The sequence below is a fragment of the Aptenodytes patagonicus genome, chromosome 4, assembly GCF_965638725.1.
Source record: "Aptenodytes patagonicus chromosome 4, bAptPat1.pri.cur, whole genome shotgun sequence".
Lineage (NCBI taxonomy): Eukaryota > Metazoa > Chordata > Aves > Sphenisciformes > Spheniscidae > Aptenodytes > Aptenodytes patagonicus.
This window is the reverse complement of record NC_134952.1, coordinates 83,355,056-83,376,328: the sequence shown is the minus strand read 5'-3', so window position 1 is coordinate 83,376,328 and position 21,273 is coordinate 83,355,056. Positions and strand designations below refer to the sequence as shown.

General features: G+C 49.2%; 1 protein-coding gene across 1 annotated transcript in view; it reads left to right on the top strand.

The window, feature by feature from the left end:
* FRAS1 (Fraser extracellular matrix complex subunit 1) overlaps positions 1-21,273 on the top strand; it is a 171,995-nt gene that overhangs the window by 149,424 nt on the left and 1,298 nt on the right. Inside the window, exons 52-73 of the mRNA XM_076337699.1 lie at positions 867-1,017; positions 2,090-2,249; positions 2,737-2,899; positions 3,358-3,604; positions 4,540-4,884; positions 5,188-5,348; positions 5,736-5,883; positions 6,808-7,013; positions 7,493-7,649; positions 8,332-8,532; positions 9,897-10,084; positions 10,271-10,546; positions 11,607-11,839; positions 12,229-12,389; positions 13,200-13,414; positions 15,138-15,288; positions 16,326-16,433; positions 16,615-16,774; positions 17,527-17,643; positions 18,361-18,527; positions 18,864-19,069; positions 20,255-20,401. Coding sequence (XP_076193814.1) covers positions 867-1,017; positions 2,090-2,249; positions 2,737-2,899; positions 3,358-3,604; positions 4,540-4,884; positions 5,188-5,348; positions 5,736-5,883; positions 6,808-7,013; positions 7,493-7,649; positions 8,332-8,532; positions 9,897-10,084; positions 10,271-10,546; positions 11,607-11,839; positions 12,229-12,389; positions 13,200-13,414; positions 15,138-15,288; positions 16,326-16,433; positions 16,615-16,774; positions 17,527-17,643; positions 18,361-18,527; positions 18,864-19,069; positions 20,255-20,401 — 4,068 coding nt within the window. The remainder of the gene's footprint in view (positions 1-866; positions 1,018-2,089; positions 2,250-2,736; positions 2,900-3,357; positions 3,605-4,539; positions 4,885-5,187; positions 5,349-5,735; positions 5,884-6,807; positions 7,014-7,492; positions 7,650-8,331; positions 8,533-9,896; positions 10,085-10,270; positions 10,547-11,606; positions 11,840-12,228; positions 12,390-13,199; positions 13,415-15,137; positions 15,289-16,325; positions 16,434-16,614; positions 16,775-17,526; positions 17,644-18,360; positions 18,528-18,863; positions 19,070-20,254; positions 20,402-21,273) is intronic.

Below are 21,273 nucleotides of genomic sequence, written 5' to 3'. Positions count from 1 at the left end.
TGGTAGAGATATATGGCTTTCAAAGAAATGTGGTATAGGGATTTCTTGCTGTGACATGCCTTTGTTTTGCTGAAGTCTAAACAAAAAAAACCCCAGGAAACTCCCTCTCGTGCTTGTTTTTTGAGGACCCAGCATTAACTGCAAATACTTCGGTTAACTGCAAATACTTCGGTTAACTGGAAATACTTCAGTTCTTCCCAGGAAAAAGAGTTGGAAGACACTGTAGTAAGAAATTGTATTAAGAAGTGGCTATCTCGGCTCAAATTCCTGACTTCAGAAAAAGGACTCCTGCAGCCTCAGGCAGTTCAATTCTCTCTTTTTCTCCTGCTGTTAAAGGTGTTTTCTTTTTAAAGGGAAAGCAAAATGTGGTGGAACTGAGGCACATCCGTGTGAGGTCGTTTGAAAGAGGACTAGTGCAGGCTCACTAAAGCAGCATGAACTGTCCTGAGTGAATCGTTCAACTTGAGGCTGTTTGCAAATGTTTTGGGCAAAGCAGGCCTCACCTGAGCATCAGCACAGTTCATGGAGCAGTGGTCTCCAGGTGAAACCAAAAGATTTGTCATAGCTTTTAGCCCCAGCTAGATAGGGCTGGGCAGCTTGTTCTGAATTTGCTTTTCTTTGCGCCACAATGGTCTTTTTATTAAACAAACCAGATGTGAGGCAGAATTTGAATCCTTCCTGTGCTGTCAAACACCTTGTGGGGCATCCATCTGTTCAAGGCCGCTCTGTGCTTTTACATCCCCTAGCTTTTCCCTCACGGAGCACCGTTTGGCAGAGGGGTGGCTGGGCTTTTTGGATGAACGGTCAATCAGACTTGTACTGCTGGATCTCCAGAGTTTTACTCCCTTGGTTTGGCTTTAATCCAGGCAACCAATCTAATCACTAAGAAGGAATTACTGACGACAGATCCTGATACAGATGACAAACAGCTGGTCTATGAGATAACAACTGGTCCCAGAAATGGTTATGTGGAGAACAAGCTGAAACCAGGGACAACTGTGACCACCTTTACGCAGGGTATGGAAGTTGGGCTGTATGCTGTTGCTTTTTCCTTCGGCTGCTTCAGTTTGTCAAGATAGATTGTAGGGGCGGGGAGGGGGAAGAGGTGGGAGGGGAGAAGACAAGGGGCAAATCTCAAAAGTGTGTGAAAAATAAGAATTGAACTTTGCTTTGAACTGCAGAAATCCTATAATTTCTTACAGATGCCAACCTGTGTCCTGTAGCACACCCAGGTTCTCCAGACTTGTTAGAGCTGGAGATTTGACTTGGGACAGTAAAGAGGAGTTGTAGGTATTGCATGTAGATCTAATCATCACAAGGTCTGTAGATGTTTAGCCAGCAGTGCAGAGTCAATAACGTGTGGAAAGTTCACTGCTGCAGGACTGAGGGGCCCTCCATTAGGAAGGGGAGGTGAGGGAGTAACTGCTTCCTACGCCACTGTGCTCTTTCTGATTGCTGCTCCCTCCAGACTCCCCCAGGCAGGCTGGGAGTGAACTCGCAGCGCAGCCTTTTTTAGCATTTCTGCTACTGCAGTTCGCAGAGCCTAGCACCACACTGCATTAGGTCCTGTACAAATGCAGTCAGCAGTTCTACCTGTCCCTTCTCATCAGGCCCTGCCAGCCATGCCTGGCCTCCCCTGTGCTCAGAAAAAAAAAAAAGGAAGAGACCTACGTTATTTTAGGGCTGAAGCTTGGGAAACATGTATTATACCACAGGTCAGAGAGCCCAAACCATCTCAGCAGTGAGAAGGAGCCCTGTTAGGACATGCCAGTTTATAGAACAGAGGTGAAATATGTGCTGCCCAGGCAAATTCATATTTCTTGCATTTCATCAAAGGTACTTTAAATTTACCTTATTTTTAAGTATGAGCCATTATGGATAAAGACTAGGCAAGGCAATGTCTTATCACAGCTTGTAGGCTGGCTTCTACCACAGGTAAGACCAGGGAAGTTAGAAAAGCTGCTGCAGTATAAAGGGCGTGTGGAGAACCCGATCCCTGCGGCCATGCGGATTCATGTCTCTGCACTGCTCGTCTATGAAACTGCCATTGAATTTCTGGGTTGGCTCATCGGATGTCTCCTCCTGGCAGAGGACGTGAACCAGGGCCTCATTCGGTATGTGATGCATGAGGAGAAGGTTCAGGAGACCATGGACAGCTTTCAGTTCCTAGTGAAGGACAGCAAACCCAATGTGGTCAGTGGCAACGTCTTCCATGTCCAGTGGTCACTCCTCAGCTTTACTTACACCAGGTAAATGGCACGGGGTTTACAGCACTCTTCTGACAGATGGGGTCTTACCTGGAGTGAGACAGGTTGAGCTCTGTAATACGTGATTGGACCTACAGCATGGAAATGAAATAGTGGGGCAGTTACCATCATTCCTGCCTGGGTTTCACTGGCACCCCGTCAGGACTGAGGTCTCGCTGCTCTGCACTGTAGCACCACACGTGGCATTCCTGTTGAATGAACACTGTTATTTTGGGGGCAGGGGGGCCAACAGCAGCTGATACAGAAGTGGGAACTCATGTGCATGTCAGTGAGGAGAAGTGCCCGCTGGGTTAAACCATGGAGCAGGGTTGCTGAATAGCTGCCATCTGCCCAAGTCCCTGATTATTAGTGTTGCTCGGATATTCCGTGGAGGCAACAGTCAGCCTGAGTCTGTGGTGCTCAGTATCAGCGTAAACACACAGGGTTTGCCCCCCAGCCTGTTATTTGTATCTGCTTGATACGTTTCCAGCTACAATGTCAGAGAGAGCGCAGGCTCTGTGAGCGTCACCGTGAGGCGGATTGGTAACCTCAACCAGTACGCGATTGTCTTGTGCCGCACAGAGCAGGGAACGGCCACCTCCAGCTCTGGTTCACAGCCGGGAGAGCAGGACTACGTGGAGTACGCGGGACAGGTAGGTTGGGGACACCAGGAAAGGGAAGGTCTGACCGTGCGTGCCATCAAGCCTGGATGAAAGAACTGATAAAAACACAAAGGAGACTATTTCCTCTCTAAAAATTTGTGTTTTATTTGCTTTCAGAAGAGGGTCTCTTTTTTCTTCAGTTTTTTATGTTGGCAGATACACTTTGCAGCAGTGTTCTGACTGACCACAAATGTTACAGGCTTGCCTGAGTAGGAATGTCACTCCTGATCATGCAAAGGGCTAAAACCATGACTGAGATCGGAAGGGGTAGGGGCCTACGCGCTGCATTTGCTGCTGCCTTTGACCTCCACTAGCCATTTATCCTTGGTTAAGGTCAGTGTCTGATGCCGCCCGTGCAGCGGGTATGTGACTCAGGCAAGGGTAAAGCAGGAAGGACAGAAAGGTTCAGACCCCAGTCCAAAGAGAGCAGCCCGCTTGCTGCCTTCCAGGTGCAGTTTGAGGAGCGGGAGGACACCAAGGCCTGCACCATCACCATTAACGATGACAACGTCTTTGAGAGCATGGAGACCTTTGCCGTGGAGCTCAGCATGCCGGCTTATGCTCTGCTGGGGAACATCACCCGGGCCACGGTCACCATCACTGACACAGAGGACGAGCCCACCCTGCAGTTTGACAGGAAAACATACCACGTCAGCGAGAGCGCTGGTTTTCTCTCTGCTCCTGTTGAAAGGAAAGGTGGGTCGAGCCAGACAGAATGACTTTCTGGGGCTCTGTGGCACGGGAGGGAACGCGGCTCCACAGGCGCTGCTGTGGGTGGGACGTGCAGAGTCTGAACCCACACGGCAGAGAGGGGAGATGGAGAACCTTGGAGTCTGTGGGCAACAGTAAACTGGGGACAGAGAGAAGTCAAGCACCTGTGGACAGACTGTGAAGTATGTGTGGCTGCCTGGAGCTTGGATTTTAATTCTGTACTTTATAGATAATAGAAACGGTTTAGTGCCTGTATCCTGCAGTCTTTTATCACAAGACTAGGATTACTGCAAAGCTGCTGAGGAGTCTTTGCAGTATATACCTTTGCCAGGCTCAGGCAAACGACTGTTTCCTGTTGGCAGGCAAATAACAGTGACCCCCAAAACAAGTGGTGTTCCTTGGGGTTCGCTTGTCTATGATTTTGGGGTGATTCTTTGATTTTTTGGAAGTAGCTTTGTGGCGCAACTGAAATGACAAGCAGCAATGCGGGGCAGGTGCCTTTTTTTTTTTCCTCTCTCTTTCCCAGCTCTGCTGTAAGATTCGCTGATCCAGTTAAAGCTCCCGGCTTTTGGATTCATTTCTCCTCCCAGCATGAACAGGAGCAAACCCTTGTATTTATTTGCTGCTTCTCTGTGTTCTAGATACTGTGTTTATGTAGACCCCATCACTGACCTGTATATTCTTTAATAGGCAAGTGCCACCCGTTTCCTGATCATAGTAACCAAGAGTGCAGATTTGGAGTATGCCTGGAAGTCAGACCTAAGCCAGCTTTTATGCAAGTTTAGGAGCAGGGATGGTGTTCTTTTTGACTCCTCACCCTCTTTTCTGAATGCTGCTTTATTATTTAAGTGTGTGGTGTCTCCACCAGATAGAGTAAAAGTATTTCCGTAGAGCTATGGTTTTTTTCTGTTGCATCTTAGGGGATACCAGCAGCACTGTGTCTGCCGTCTGCTACACTGTCCCCAAATCAGCCAAGGGAAGCAGCCTTTATATGCTGGAATCCGGCTCCGACTTCAAGTCCCGGGGGATGGCGGATGACAGCCGCGTTGTTTTTGGTCCGGGTGTCACCATGACGACATGTGACATCATGCTGATCGATGACAGTGAATACGAAGAAGAAGAGGAGTTTGAGATCGTATTGGCCGATGCCTCAGATAATGCACGCATTGGCAGCCGGGCTTCAGCCAACGTCTTCATCAGTGGACCCAACGATGCCTCTACAGTGTTCCTGGGGAATGCTACTTTCACCGTCAGTGAGGCTGCAGGTGAAGAGTAGCAGGGGGCTCCCCCAGGGCTGCTCCACACCACATTGGGGTGCTTGCCGTGAAAGCATGCTTTCAGAGGAGCGATTTAGGGCACAGCAGCAGAATTGTAAAAGATCTGCAGAGGGTTTCTGTTCTTCCCTCTGCCCCTGCGGGGAAGGTTGGGGGTTGTTCTGTGCAATAGCCTGTGCTGAGTGCAGGAGCAGTGGTGAAGGGAGAAGGGCATGCTGAAGGGAAAGGGGTGGTTTTGTGGTATGTGGCTGCTTTCTCATCTTGGTTCTCTCTCATGTGCAACTGGTGATGCAGGAAGCATTGAGATTCCAGTCCTCCGACAGGGACCTGATCTCTCAACCCCCATCTCGGTGTGGTGTGCCACTCGGACGTCAGACCCTCCATCTGCCAGCCCGGGAATTGATTACGTCCCCAGCTCCAGAAAAATAGAGTTCAGGCCAGGCAAGACAGAAGAGGTGAGGAGCCACTTTGACTCCTGATGAGTCTGCTCTGTCTGGTGACACTTGTCTCTTGTTTATGCGCATACTCTTTATTTGCCATTCGCCTTCTTTAAAAACCCTCTCGGGGCCACTTGAGAATCGTTAATGAATCTGCCAGGCACAGATTCACATCTGATCAGCACTACAGCCAGAGAAGATTCGGTCAGGCCACCTCTCCCAGGATAAAGATAGCTGCCTATTCTCTGAAATGATATGCCGGATTTGTCTCGAACATTGTTTCCGTTGATTAATGAATTCAGAAAAGGCCTGACATAATGACTTTACATTAGACACCCAAACGTGAGTGCCAGGAAGGATGACAGCTTTGCGTCTCTAAAAGCAGGACTTCTGCTTTCCTTCTAGTTCTGCACTCTGACAATCCTGGACGATGCGCAGTACCCGGTGATAGAAGGGCTGGAGACATTTGTTGTTTACCTCAGCTCACCCCATGGAGCTGAGCTGACAAAGCCATTCCAAGCGATCGTGGCCATTAATGACATCTTCCAAGACGGTAAGTTATCCACGGCAGCTCTATCTGGTCCATCCTAGCCTCTTCCTTCACACTGCCACGCAGCAGGAGGCTAGTCTGAGTTAGGTTATTTCTAGGCTGGATTTAGCCTGTTTTCCTGGGATCCTCCCATTCCATTTGGCTGCCTCATTTCTTTCCGTGCTTCGCTGTCCACAAGAGGTTGGAGTCTTTGGGAGTGCGGAAAGAATTTTCCTGTAGTGTTCCCTCACTTTCAGCCATGCTTTGACTCCTCTGCTCAGAGCTCAGTCCTTGTTTCATGCTTTCTGTGGGCCAAAGTCCCCCTTACTGCGTGAGAAAGTCTCACTGCATGTTTACTTTCTCTTGTGTTTTAACGTCTCTCGTGTTTACTTGCCTAAGGAAAGCACACACTCTATAATCTAACTTTGTAGTAGTCTGTAATAATTTCTGCCTTTGTATTTTTTGTCGAGGTCTGCCCTCTTTGCTGCAAGCTATTTGTTCTGTGTCCACACACAGTAGGGTAATGCTTTGAGACATAGCATCCATTTCAGTACTGAGTCCTCGTATAGCCCCTTCCTGACATGCCTTGCAAACACACCACCCCTCTACCGCCAGCCCTGTCTTGTTCTCCAGCGCATTGCAACAGCGCCAAAATGTTAGGGAAGGAACAAGTTTCATCAACTGTTGGAGTAGGTGACTGAGAGGTGATGAGGAGAGATACCTTCTCTTCGAAGCACTGCAGGGTCTGCTGATCCCATGCTCTATAGAGGCAGTAACGGTCACTTGTTTGTTTGAAACCAAATCCTGTTTTGAGGCACAGTGAAGCTGCCGTCTTATTCTCTGGCTGTCAGACTCCATGCAGCAGTTCTCCTAGGGTGTATGTGCCTCGATTAGCTCCTGTCTCTCTGCGGAGCTTGAACACTTGACTCTTTTTATTGCCTCCTACAGTACCAAGCATGCAGTTCACCAAGGATGCATACACAGTGAAGGAGAAGGAGGGTACTCTGCACATCCCCATCTTCCGCACTGGGGACCTGAGCTATGAGTCCTCTGTCAGGTGCTACACACGGAGCCAGACAGCAGAGGTCACGGAGGACTTTGCAGAGAGGAGGAATGCAGAGGAGTCTCGCATCACTTTCTTGAAAGGGGAGAAGGTGAGCTGAACCTGGCTTATAGGGAGAATGAAGAACCATTGATGGGAGAGGTTCAGATCTCCTCCTCGACTCTGCTTTGTCAGAGGGAGCTGACAGAGGCTGTCCAAACTGGTTTCATAGACGCTTGAAGTCACAAATTCTTCTGGTCCTGGAAATACGACATGACTCTGAAGGGGTTGTTTGTTTCATGATAAAACTCTTTAAAACGTGAAATGCAAATCCTCCGTGTCAGTAGGACTCAGGATTGTTGTAGCAGAGAGCTGTCGGTTTGTGGAAGTAGATGTCTTCACCGCTGTGTCTCATCATGTAACTGTGTGGTTTGTCCACACTGAAGTAGCAGCCTTAAAAATAGAAGTGTTTCTTCCAGGATTGACAGTACTCGGACGTTAAACCCTAGATAGTGAAGTACAGTGTGGCCTTTAAGTGGCTTCAGGGGATTTATGGATGTTTGCTGTTTTCTCCTGTTTACTTGGCTTTAGGTGAAGAACTGCAGCGTTTATATCAGTGATGACTCTGCCTTTGAACCAGAAGAGCAGTTTCAGGTCTATCTTGGTAGCCCACTTGGAAACCATTGGAGTGGAGCTAGGATTGGAAAGATGGACATGGCGACCATAACTGTCACCAATGACGAAGATGGTAAGCGATGAGACTCAAGAAGGATGTAGGAGTTGTTGTAGGATGCAGTTCCAAGGTAGTCAGCACAGTCTCATCAACAGTTTGCGGTTTAATTTAGTGCACATGGATGCCTTCAGTCACATGGTCACAGCTCTGTGTGCAGCTCACTGATGCGGTGGCTTTGTGCACTGGAATGGTCCTAAGGGAGGGACTGAACAACAGTGGCTTGAACCCACCATGTGTCCCGTTTCCCATTCCCCTGCAGCTGTGCAGGGAGTTGCTGTGCTTCCCCTGGGAGATGTTGCCGTCCCTCCGCAGTGTCACAGCCTGGAGAGATCTGTGGGGAAGAAGGGGGATGCCAGGTCCCTCTGGTGTGACTGCCAGTGGGGGCTGTAGCACCATCACGTGGCATGGATTTGAGGGCGTGTGGTTCAGTGGGAGGCAGGGAATGGGAGAATCATTTGCCATCCTCTGTAGCCCAATAGGTGTGTTGGATTTTGCCCCACCCCTTGCCCTAATTCGCATCCAACCCTTACAGCTGCACTTTTGGCCCCTGCTTTGAGGAACCACGTGCTCTGAAGATGTGTAGATAGAGTCTAAAAGGAGCTGAGCTTAGCTCACCCCAGTTGCTGAGTGCCCTTCATCTGTAAACAGTCAGCTGGTGTGCAAACCTGGGGCTTTTTCTTCACTGCTGTTTCTTTAGCACCCACCATTGAGTTTGAAGAAGCTGCGTACCAAGTAAGGGAGCCGCCTGGCCCGGAGGGTGTCGCTGTTATAAATGTCAAGGTCGTCCGGAGAGGGGATCAGAACAGGACCTCAAAAGTCCGCTGTAGCACCCGTGATGGCTCAGCTCAGGCCGGAGTGGATTACTATCCCAAGAGTCGAATGCTCAAATTCAGCCCAGGTAAAGGGTCCTTGGAGGGAAGGTTAGAGGTGGTGGCATGACCAGTGACATTTTGTGTATATCAGAAAGGAGCATTGAAGGGAAATATTCAGGAGACTTGGAAAAAGCCACTTTTTACATGAGGTTTACAACACAACACAGGTCTAACTGCTCCCGGTGAAGTGAACTGCATAAGCTGTAAGAAGGCATAATACACCCTTAGATTTTGGGGTTTAGATTTGATTTGGGGTTTGATCTTGGGCTCATCACAGTCTTTGTGGGAAGAAACACCAGCGCTTCAGTGTGTTACAGGTGGGGTGCAAGACTTTTCCCCTTTCCTGGCATTAGACATATCCTTTCCCCTCTCCCCTTCTGGCTGCCTAATCATTCTCAGTTCAAACACACTGGTGGTGTGAGCACCAGCCCTCTCCGATCGGTAAGCAAAGTGCCAAGCTGCTGCTGCCCAAGCAGGGGGGCAATGTAAAGGAGGAGGGAATGAAAGCCCAGAGGTGGTGAGCTCTTTACTGAGCAAACTGTAAATGCCTAAGGAGACAGAAAGATGGTTGAGACTGGAATTAATGTCACTTGAAGAAATGGGAAGGCCATCCCAAGTCTTGCCATGTTTTCTCTTGTGTACAACATTTCATCCCTTCACAGTGCCCCGCTGGATGAGAAGGATCTGGGGTTTGGTTTGTTTGGGGGGGTTTTTTGGTTTGTTTCGGTTTTTTGGTAATGTATTTTAAATATACTACATAGACCACTTACTATGTGGTCTTTTCTAAAGTATGACTCTTCTGGGCTGCAGCCTTCCACTCTGCTGTGGCTGTATTTGTTATGCAAAAAGGCTGAACTGTTGAACGACGGGTGATCAGAACAGAGGAAGAAGCACTAGCATCTGGCAGGCAAGAGTAAAGTGGTCTTCAGAGGATGTAAGGCTCAGCAGAGATAGTCCAGGATCCGTGCAACAGCTCAGACCATGCTGCTGGACCGAGAAGCCCTCACCAAACAGTTCTGCATACTGGTGTGAGAGAGCAGAGGTGTTCACAGCAGGGGTGGGGATGTACTTTGGATCATAGATTTTTACTACAGACAGCTAATACAAGACAGGCATTATTAATCCTCAGATGGCATCTGCTAGTAAATCTAACACCTGATCAATTGGATCAGTTGTCATAGCTGGAATTTTATGTATAGAGTAGACTCCTGTGCGGACGGGGCTGAATTATTAGTAGCAATGAGTGGAAATAAAGTTTATAATGCGTATTTTATCATAATGTTTCAGTGGTCATAGCCTGGACCAGCTGTGCAGTTTTTTATGAGAACTTCAGAGCAATACCTGATGATGAATCGAGTTCTCTCTGTTTCTCTTGCATTTCCTCTCACAGGTGTGAACCACATCATATTTAAGGTGGAGATCATGTCCAATGAAGACCGGGAGTGGCACGAGTCCTTTTCTCTGGTGCTGGGTCCAGATGATCCGGTGGAATCTGTTCTTGGAGATATCAGCACTGCAATAGTGACTATTTTGGATCAGGAGGCAGCAGGGAGCCTGATTCTACCAGCACCTCCCATGGTAAGCTGCCCATTGCAATGGATATGATTTAGTACCCTTCAAGTACAGACTGAAAACCCCAGTGGAGTTTCTGGAATAAAATGAAAAGCTGCAATGATGTAGCAGGCTTGGAGTGTGTGGGAAGGATTGCCTTTTGTGCCCCTCCCCTCAGCCCCAGGCGAATGCTGCCGTCTTGCATCCATACAGGTCGTCACCCTGGCTGATTATGACCGTGTGGAAGAAGTGACCAAGGACGGTGCTAAGAAATCCCCTTCCCCAGGCTATCCGCTCATCTGTGTCACTCCTTGTGACCCTCACTTCCCCAAGTACGCGGTCATGAAGGAACGCTGCAGCGAGGCTGGCATCAACCAGTCTTCGATACAGTTCAGCTGGGAAGTAGCAACCCCCACGGATGGGAATGGAGCCAGGTCGCCTTTTGAAACCATCACTGACAACACACCGTTCACTAGCGTCAACCATAAGGTAGGTGGCTGGGTACCGGCATGGCGAAGTTGTAACACAGCAAGAGTAAGCTGCATGGCGTAAGTCAGCGAGGGCTTGGGGCAGCTCCGTCAGCCTGTGTACTGTGCGATCACTCACGTGTGAAATTTGGTCACGTTCCTGCAGCTGAAAAGTCACGCACTCGAAAAAGTGGCTGTGCCTGAATAAGAGCTCAGCACGCTGATGTGACCTGTGTTACCAGGGTTTGGCTGTGGGATTGTCTGCTTTCCTTCCGTCCTGCTCAAGTTGCAGGAAGAGCATAGCTCAAGTTAAGAACCGCTGTTCCTTCAGGGGCTCGTTTTGCTGCATTGCTCCTTGTGCGGCCTGAGATCTCTCTGTCCCTGGACTGTTCACGTCCTGCCCCACAAACAGAATTACTGTTTTCGTCTGAGGGTTTTTCCCAGGCGCTCCCAACTGTGATGTCTCAGCTCCTCTCAGGCATCCGGGTGTGTTTCTAGACCATGCCTACTCGTGCATGAGTCTGAGCCATTTTTAGTGGGTAGCACACACTTCAGTTACACAGAGATTAAAACCTAAAATCTCCTTGGATTTGGGAACTGGCATAAGACATATGGGTGCTTCTTTGGGGATTATTTTTTTTTCTTTTGGCTTCAGAAAATTTAGCACTGCTCTTCGCTGAGCCTGCTAAAAGCACCACTTCTGTTGATGTGGGAAGTAGCTGTGAGCACTCAGACTCTTCAGTAAATCCCTGATGGCAGGAGACAGATGGAGCCTGGCAGATCATAACAGCTCAGGCTCCCTCTTCCCCTCCCTTCAGTATGTGGGCAGAGTTAGGAAACCGTAAAGCACCCCACATACTCGAGCATCTGCTGCAGCGTCGGTAACGAGAGGCCAGTCACACCTGCATGCCCAAGCGGCCAAGCAGAACATGGCACGCGCATGTTCCTAGTTTGCATTTCATGTGCCTCACCTCCACGCTGCCTCAAAACACCAGGACAAAGTGATTTTGCTACACGGTCAGATGTTGCAACGCTGGCACGTTTGACCCACATGCATGTTTCTCCCTCCTCGTTCCCTGCAGGTGCTGGACAGCATTTACTTCAGCCGACGGTTCCACGTGCGCTGTGTGGCCAAGGCTGTGGACAAGGCTGGCCATGTGGGGACCCCCCTGAGGAGCAACATGGTTACCATAGGCACAGACAGTGCCATTTGTCACACTCCTGTGGTCGCAGGGACGGCCCGAGGTTTCCAGGCACAGTCATTCATTGCCACTCTGAAGTACCTGGATGTCAAGCACAAGGAGCATCCCAACAGGTATGAGCCTGGAGAAGGGGAGAGCGCAGTCCTTCACCGGGCCCCCCAGAGTTACAGAGCTGGCTTGGGAACGTGTGCCTGAAACCACATCCCTCCATGCAGTGTGCCCTCTTGAACAGCATAGGGTGCTCAGCGTAGCGCTCCCACTCTCTTCCTCGCACCCTGCTCTGCTGAGGGGGTGCCCTTCCCCCTCAGGGAATTGGAGTTGGTGGGACAGCTTAAGGAGCAGATGTGTAGATGGGGAAATCTAGCTGAAACTAAATACCAGGCTGCTGCTAGCAGGCTCACCTTGTCTGTGCTGTGCTGCTGTGGGGCGTGGGGTAATGCGTGAGGCTCTTGTGCCTGCCAGGGCTGCTTTATTCTGCTGGCTCATCCACTATTTGTTCCAGAATCCACATCTCGGTGCAGATCCCGCATCAGGATGGTATGCTGCCCCTCATCTCCACCCTGCCGCTGCACAACCTGCATTTCCTTCTCTCCGAGTCTATCTACAGGCACCAGCATGTCTGCTCAAACCTGGTCACCGTCAGAGACCTCAGAGGCATCTCAGGTAATTTTTAAAGCCAACTTTTGCTTTCTGAACTTGGGGGTAGGGAGAAGCCAGTAAAGAAATGCAGAGAAGAAGGCTTTGTCTTCCTCTGGACTCTCTTGACATTATGTAAGTAATAATGAATCTTCCTGTACTAACAGCAGTGGACAGAGTTGCCCCCTTGAAGATGAGATGCGGTGTATGGGAATGTTTAAAAGATAACGGGGTTAAGCAGCATTGCTCTCTTTGAGGAGGCTGTAGTGATTTTCTGGTGGTGATTTTCTGCCTTTCAAATCTGTCTTGTGATACCCATGCGGTTAGAGAGGGATCCACAGGAAGTGGATCACTGCGTCTGCGTCACTGAGGTCTCTAGCGTGGCAACAAGAAGCAGTAAAAGCAAATTCACTGCTGAAGTAAATGCCAGAGCCGAAGAAAAAAGGCAGTTTGTGTCTGTAACACCGAGGGTGATGGGGTCCACGCTCGTTCCATGGTGGGCAGGGGGTTGTTGTACTTCATCCTGTTCATTTCATACTCAAGCTGTCCTGCATTTCTTAAAGTTTTAACTTTCTAAAGTTTAACTTCCACCTTTCATTAGTAGGTTCATAAGTTCGGTTTTTAGGATTCTTACCCCATTCCTATAACATTTTCCCCTGTGAAGACCTGTGTATATTCAGTTTGACCTCTAGGATAATGAAGGGAGAGGAGCCCCTTAAGTCCCTAATATAATAGAAGTCACTGACACGATTTGAGGGTGAAAACGGGACCTCAATACTTGTCTTCAAGCCCTTTAAAATCTGGAGTCATCCGTGTCCTGATGTCTCTTAATCCCAGAGGCAGGGTTTCTGGATGAAGTGACCTACGACAGCATCATTCTCGGTCCTGGCTATGACCGCCCTTACCAGTTTGACCCCACAGTGAGAGAGCCGAAGACGATCCAGCTCTATAAGCACCTCAACCTGAAGAGCTGCATTTGGACTTTTGATGCTTATTACGACATGACTGAATTAATTGATGTCTGCGGAGGCTCTGTCACCGCTGACTTCCAGGTGAGTTGCCATACCCAAAACTCTTCCACGTAATCCAGATCTTTCTCAATTCTTAGGCAAAGCTCCACTTTGTGTTCATGAATATTTGCTAGGTATGTTTGCTGCTCTGCTCTGTACAACTGGAGCATGGTTTTTTTCCCCCCCTTTTACCAAGAAAAGAACGGTGCTTTGTGAAACGCATTTAATTAGTTTATTTTAGCAGGGCCTGTTGCGACAGGCCAAGGGGGAATGGCTTTAAACTAAAGGGGGGTAGATTCAGACTAGATGTAAGGAAGAAATGTTTTACGCTGAGGGTGGTGAAGCACTGGCCCAGGTTGCCCAGAGAGGTGGTGGGTGCCCCATCCCTGGAAACATTCCAGGTCAGGACGGGGCTCTGAGCAACCTGCTCTAGTTGAAGGTGTCCCTGCCCACGGCAGGGGGGTTGGACTAGATGGCCTTTAGAGGTCCCTTCCAACCCAAACCGTTCTAGGATTCTATGATTCTATGATTTTGGTTGGGGTAACATAGGTTTTATTCTCTTAATCTTCAGAGCGCCAGTGAAATATTTTTTTTAACTATAAGGATGTACTGGAAATACAAAACATTCCCACCTGTGCTGTATTCTTTTACAATTTTGACTGTGTTCTTAGGCAATATAAATGAGCAAAGAACAGAGCAGAGGCACATCAGTTCGTACTCCTCAGTGGAGCGAGGTCATGGGAATTTTTAAGTAATTTCTTAATTAACCGACTGGCAGACCAAAAGCCAGAAACATTCTTCTATAAAATAGCAGCTTTCTCTACTAGATGTGTCTCACTGCCCTCTCATGGATGGATTATGGATGTACATCTCACTCCAGTGAGTATCTCATCTACGTTAGATTCTTGTATTAAATTCCAGTCAGAATGTTACAGCCAACGTAATCTCTTTTAATTCCTGCCAGCCTGGAATACTTTGTTAACTTTCCTTCTATAGCTCCAATTATTTGCACAAATCCAGAGAAGCTACTTGAGCTGAACAACTGCATAATTTAGTACGTGGAGACTGGCACCAACCAGTCTGGAATGTCTCTCTGAGCTCTCTCAGGGGCTTGCAGAGTACAGCTGCGCTCCGCAGATAATAAATGGTGTATATCTAGCCGGAGACCTGTGGTTATTTCAGATACTCTTAGGGCCAGTCCTGAGCAAGCAGAATTGCTTATTTTTAATTCACGGAATTGGAAACTGAGGGGCTTTTGAGGTGAAGTTGTGACCACAGCTCCTTTTGTACCACGACACCAGTGTGCTTTAGCACTTACCCTTATTTAAAATGCAGGTTTGTCTAAAGTACCTACACGTGAACGTAAAGAAAGTTCAGACAGTCATCTCTGACTTAATTGTAGGAGTTTTGTGGTATGTGAGGAGCAGTCTGTGCTTGCATACTTTTTTCCAGCAGTTCATTATTGTTTTTCAAATGGCGGTCCAGCAATAACTTTTTTGCAAATCAGCTAACTGTTTGCCAATAATGCTCAGTCTTCATGGAGCAACGACGTTATATTGCTTTAGAAATGCTTCGTCCCCACATTATCCTCCCTGTGTTTAGGACATCCATAGTCCAGAACTAAAAAGGAGTCTTGTGTTGCAGGTACTCAGGCTTTTTTCCCCCATTTGCAGAGCAGAACGCGAATGCAGTGGGTGCTGCAAGTCTGGGCCAGTGTCTCTCCTTTGGAAGGCGCATAACCACCTTTTTGGGGTTTTATTGGCAGGTGCGGGACTCTGCTCAGTCCTTCTTAACAGTCCACGTCCCACTCTACGTGTCCTATATTTACGTGACGGCGCCGAGAGGTTGGGCTTCTCTTGAGCATCACACAGAGATGGAGTTCTCCTTTTTCTACGATACTGTTCTCTGGAGGACGGGTAGGTCCGAGGCATTTGAAGGGGTACGGGAAAATTGGTTTGTTCTTGGGTTTTTTTCCTTTTTCTTAGTTTCTGCACTGCCACCGCAGTCCTGAGCGCGGGTAGCACTCACCGAAGTAAAAGGCATGCAGGCTGAGTCCAGTATGCCTGCGTTTGTGTAAGCTTAGCGAGGGGCCTGTCATTTCCCCCCCAGCCTCTCTCTGCTAATGGGAACAGTTGTCACTGAGCCCTAGAAAGTGCTGCAGGAAAAGAGCGCTCTCTTCATCAGAGCCTCCACAGCCAGGCAGAGGTTGCTCCCTGTGGGATATTTGGAGTCATTTCTCGTGTGGGAGCTGCAGTCATGTTCCTCAGCCTCCTGGCTCTCACGGATGGACTTTTTCCCATAATATCCCCTTGTTTGTTAAAACAGCAGTACTCCCAGCGGCGAGCCCTACGTCGTTCGTATCCTCTGCTGGTGGTTACATCCAAGACCTAGCATCCGTGCACGTATGTGTGGTTTATCCTGTGCGGGCAAGTCTTCTATTTCCAGCTTGTTCATTTTCCTTTCCCACACTATTTGGAGCCTGTGTGTGCTGTGAACCCCTGCCTGCAGCCTTGAGCAGTATTGCTGCTCAAAGGGCTACGAGGAGCAGACAGTGCCTTCACCTTGGATTTTATTCTGCCAGCGGTGACACAAAGTATTGTAGAGGAGGGACTCGCAGAGCTTTGTTCATGGAGGGCCACTCAGAATCAAGGCCAGGACTACCCAGAAACAATCATCTACAACTTACTATGTAAAATAAGTTACATTCACAGGCTAATCATAGGGGGGAACTCAGTATATTTACTTCCTTTATGCTTGAGTGAGACTTAGGCGGCACATGTGAATAACGGAGGAAGTGTATAGCCGACTCACTGGAGGATGATCCCAGTTAAACCGTGCCTTTTTGGAGGTCTCTCAAATGCTTCTGGAGCTACGAGGGGCTGACAGAGCCCACCTGAGGACCGACTGTGCTGTGTGGCCTCCCCAGTGACTTTGTTCTTGCTGCACTGTGCAGGGATTCAGACGGACAGCGTTCTCTCAGCCCGGCTGCAGATAATCAGGATCTACATCCGCGAGGATGGCCGGCTGGTTATCGAGTTCAAGACACAGGCCAAGTTCCGAGGTGAGAGCATTAGTCCTGATATGATAGAGGAAGAAACCAACGTACAAATACAGATCTGTTCTGAAAACACAGGTAGCAGAACAAGTCCCTCTTCCCATGAGGCGTCCCTCTGCGCTGAGGTGTGCAGCGTGGGGTCTCCCCGTACTCCGCCTTATCTGTCACCTCCTTGTCCTCACCCCAGGGCTTTTTGTAATGGAGCACCACAGCCTGCCAGATGTCAAGTCTTTTTTAATGACTCCAGACCACCTGGGAGGGATCGAATTTGACCTGCAGCTGCTGTGGAGCGCGCAGACTTTCGACTCTCCCTACCAGCTCTGGAGAGCAACCAGCTCCTATAACAGGTGAGGACTGCGGGTTCGGCCACCTTCGGCAGCTTCCCACAGCACAATGTTCTTCTTAAGCAACGAACGTGCAGGTAGTTAACAGCAGCGGCGGGGCAGTTTCAAATCCAGGCCTGAGAGAGCAATCCCTGTTGCCCTTTCAGCAGCCACAGCGATAGTGTGGAGCGGTCAGGAGCCAGCCTTGTTCAAGGGCTCAGAGCTAGAGCACGCAGGGAGCCGCTGTCAAGGCTGAAAATGCTCCTCTACTGATTGTGTTAGTAGAGGGAAAAATCAGTTCATCTCCTTGTAAATGCGTTTTTCTAGCAATTAAGCCAGTGGGTAGCTAAATACCGGAGATGACAATGTATTCAAGGTTGTTTTGCAGTCTGCAAGTTAAAAGCAGGATGTCGCGTCCACGACTGACTTAATCAGTAGTGCTATGCTTGGTGGAGGCAGGTATATTAAGATCTAGAAATACTTGGTTCACTTTTTTTAAAAATTCCTTTTCATTATTAGTTCTGTCTGTGACTGTTTATTCTTACAGTCTGTGCTCCTTGCACAGAGGGTCAGATTAAACACCGCAGGTGAAATTTGTCCCTCCTGCGACTGCTGGAGTAGATGGACATTTCTGGGGCGAGGGAGAGGTCCTGCTATGAACTCTGTCTTGCCTGCTTACACTAATTAGAAAATGGTGGATGTTAGTTAAACACGTCAGCTGGGTGAACAGCTTGGAGTCTCGTTCGGTGACCGCAGTGTCTCCTGTCTGTTCCCAGGAAGGACTACTCTGGAGAGTACACGATCTTCTTAGTCCCCTGTACTGTGCAGCCCACGCAGCCGTGGGTAGAGCCTGGAGACAAGCCCCTGCCCTGCACGGCTCACGCTCCTGAGCGGTAAGGAGCCCCCCACCGTCACGGCAGCAGGACAGTTTCAGCCCGTTTGGGTTGTTTGTGTGGTCCCAGCAGGCGTGGGACACGCTACAACAGCAGCGGGAAGGGAAAAGGGGAGGGGAGGAACCTCTCCTTTGGCTCAGGAGTCCCCCTGCGCCCGAGACCATTCCCACTCAGGGCGGTGAAAGATTGCTGGGCTGGGCTGGTGGGTCGGGGTCCTCCGGACGGTCTGTAGCACGGCAGGGTCTGTTACTCCTGAGCACAAGGCAGGTGTCTTTGCTTTCTTTAAAAAAAGAACTTTCTTAAAAAAAGTTGCCTTCATCCGTGTGCCTGCCTTTCCTCTGTCACGCCTAGCGAGACTGCGGACTCCCAGAACAGGGGCCGTCCCGGGCTGTCGTACATCTCGGCCAGCGGTTTTCAGCCTCGGGGCTGCAGAAGCCCGCGTAGCCTTCGGTTTTCCCCGGACAGAAAGAAAATCAAACCTGCTGGGAGGAGGCTTCAGCTGGTCGTGCAGAGCCCTGCACCGCTGCTGGAAAACTGGGGTTGGGTGAGGGGCAACAAGTCGCCTGGGGTTGAACACCACCGTAGTACGGGCTGCTAGACTATAGATAGTAAAGCAGGAGGGAAGAAGGGTGAAGCAGGCTGTGTAGGTCACCAGCGTGTAACGTCAGATGCGTCCAAACTAAACCTCTCCTTTTTCCTTTCCTGTCCCAATTTTAGATTTTTGATCCCGATTGCCTTCCAGCAGACAAACCGTCCAGTTCCTGTCGTCTACTCCCTAAACACGGAGTTTCAGCTCTGTAACAACGAGAAGGTGTTTCTGATGGACCCCACCAAATCCGAAATGTCTCTGGCAGAAATGGATTACAAGGGGGCTTTTTCAAAGGGTAGGATTTATTTTCTTTTTCTTTACTGTTCTGCTTGTACCTAATGTTTCTGTCTTCACAACGTCCATTCCTCTGAAAGAGAAGGGTGAAGCCCAGATTTGGCTTTGCCTCTTTCCCAGCAACAAATGGCATTTTGAGCATGCTGCAGCCCTGTAACGGCATGACCAGAAGACAAGACAAGAACGTGCTCTGGCACGGTATTCTGTCGTCTGCACACGCAAATCAAAACCCTGCAAAACCCAGAGCCATGTGTAGTTTGGTGCATTTGGCTCTAGCAGTGGTTCTCTTGTTGAGTCGGAGAATGTAACCTGACCGTTTTTCTCCCAACCTCCTCAGGGCAAATCCTGTACGGCCGCGTGCTCTGGAACCCCGAACAGAACCTAAATGCTGCTTACAAACTGCAGCTGGAAAAAGTCTATCTGTGTACGGGCAAGGATGGCTACGTGCCTTTCTTTGACCCAACGGGCACCGTCTATAACGAGGGGCCCCAGTATGGCTGTATTCAACCCAACAAGCACCTGAAACACCGATTTCTCCTTTTGGTAAGTTTTCTGCTGTGGACAAAACGGCGATGTTGAGTATTGTGTGTGATCGTGTTCAGAGAAGTCTGGTCTCTCGGCCTCCTGCTGACCTAACAGACCGGGGAACTAAATAGCCTTCCTACTTGTCGGGAGGGGCTGCACATCTTGATGTTTAGCTCGTATTAGCTGTTTCAGTCCGCCTGTTCTCAGTGGCCTGACTGTCCCAGATGACGTAGCACTGTTGTTTTTCTGTCTGACTTCCCCTGGGCACCCTCAAACCCCGCCAGATCCTGCAGAGTCTCCAGGCAGACCCTGCCACCCTCCCAGCCACCTGCACCTTTGTGCATGGAAAACCAGAGCCAGAATAAAGCGTGGTGCCTGTGCTAAACGCTTCCCTCGTCTGTGAGGGGTCTGAAACGCTTGCAAAACTGCCCTCTGCTTCTGCTTTCTGTTTGGGTTTTTCCCCAACTACGAACAGATTCTGACTACAAAGGGATGAGAAGTGAAATGTGGTGGATTTTTTGCAGTACTGGGCAGACAGGTGCAAACCATGAAGACAAGATCAGTTTTTCCTCAGTCTTTATCCATGAGTATTTCTTAGTCTAAAAAAAAGAAACAAACCACAAATTAGAAAGGAAAAGAAGCGATGTACCAAACTCTTAAAATTTCCCTTGATCTCTGCTTATACTATGGCTTGGAATTGACGGGACTGGCGGCGTATAAGGGGAGATTTATTTACCAGTTGCACAGAAATTCTTCTTGTATAAATCTACGATGAGCTGCCAAGACACATTCAGCTCTTACTACATGCTTCATAGTTAACATTTGCCAGCGTCCTCGCCAGCAGCCCCGTTACCACTCGCAGGACGAGGGTAATGTTAGTGGTGTGTGTTAGTTTGGCATGCATATTTGAGCAGGCTGGTTAAACTCTTCTCCTAATCTTCAGCTCTACAAACCGAATATTGACACAGTCAGTGCTAAAACAGTACGAAGTGTCTACAAATCATACAGGTCATAAACATTTTCTGTGCAGTAAGCTATGCGTTTAAAAGAAGTGTCCGTGCCCACACGTAGGTGTGGAGACTGGGCATTTGGATTCCATTTCTGCAGCGGTACGCAGGTGTTATTTAGTGACCTGGCTTCTGGCTTTCCCTTTGGAAAGATGACAGCCTGCAGTCCTCTTCATAACGCCTCTCCGATTTCCAGGACCGAAACCAACCAGAAGTGACGGATAAGTATTTCCACGATGTGCCTTTCGATGCCCACTTCGCTTCCGAACTGTCCGAGTTTCATTCAGTAAGCAGCATGCCCGGAGTCGATGGATTTACTCTCAAGGTGGATGCTCTCTACAAGGTACGTACCAAGCGATACCGGTAGCCCAAAACTTAACTTCTCTGTCCAGGGCGTCCCAAATACTTTGTGAATTGTAGGCTCTGGGCCTGACGCTGCCTAGAGAAACCAAACTCATGCTAGGGTAGGCCTTGCAGCCTTCTGCAGTTCAACGGCAACCCTCAGCCAACTTTTCCGATGGCGTGGTGGGACGCGCTGCCTCCGCACCCACCCCCAAGATGGCCTCCGTGAAGCGAGGTGGCCTCACGTACACACGATCAGTTTGCAGACCGTCCTGTGGCAGGCCTCTCCTTGGTTTGCCTGGGTATTAATGCGAGGTGAGAAATCAGAGTCTCGGTTCAGCAGCGGAGCACGTAAACCGTGCTGTCCCTTCCTCCGAAGGCAGCTCGGAGCTCTCCGCACCCCTTCCCAATTACAGGGTTGCGGTTCCTCTCTGTGCGCAGGGGCTGGCGAGTGTGAGACTCGGAGGAGCCGAGCAGATCGTGGCAGAAACAGGAGGGACACGGAGGAAGCTCTCCATCGAGGGCAGAATTTTATATCCTGATTTCTGGGCTTTTTTGTCCCTCCCCAGAGAGGCCCTCTTTGTAACTCGGTGACCTCTGGTTGCTGAAGGGGCTTCTTGCCGTTGCTAGGATTGTGCCGTAAGTTAACAGCGGAGCCATTTAAGAAGCAAACTCCAGCACAGAAAGTGGAGATGAGGAATTTATTCTGGTGATTAAGATTTTCCCTTTTTTCCAAAGCACTCAGGAAAGAAGCTCTTTAAAAACCTATTAATAATGTTCCCGAATTACTTATTGCAGTTGCCAACAAGACCAAACACCTCACTTGGTGATAAATACTACTGCAGGCGCTCATAAAAACACGCTGAGCTTCTT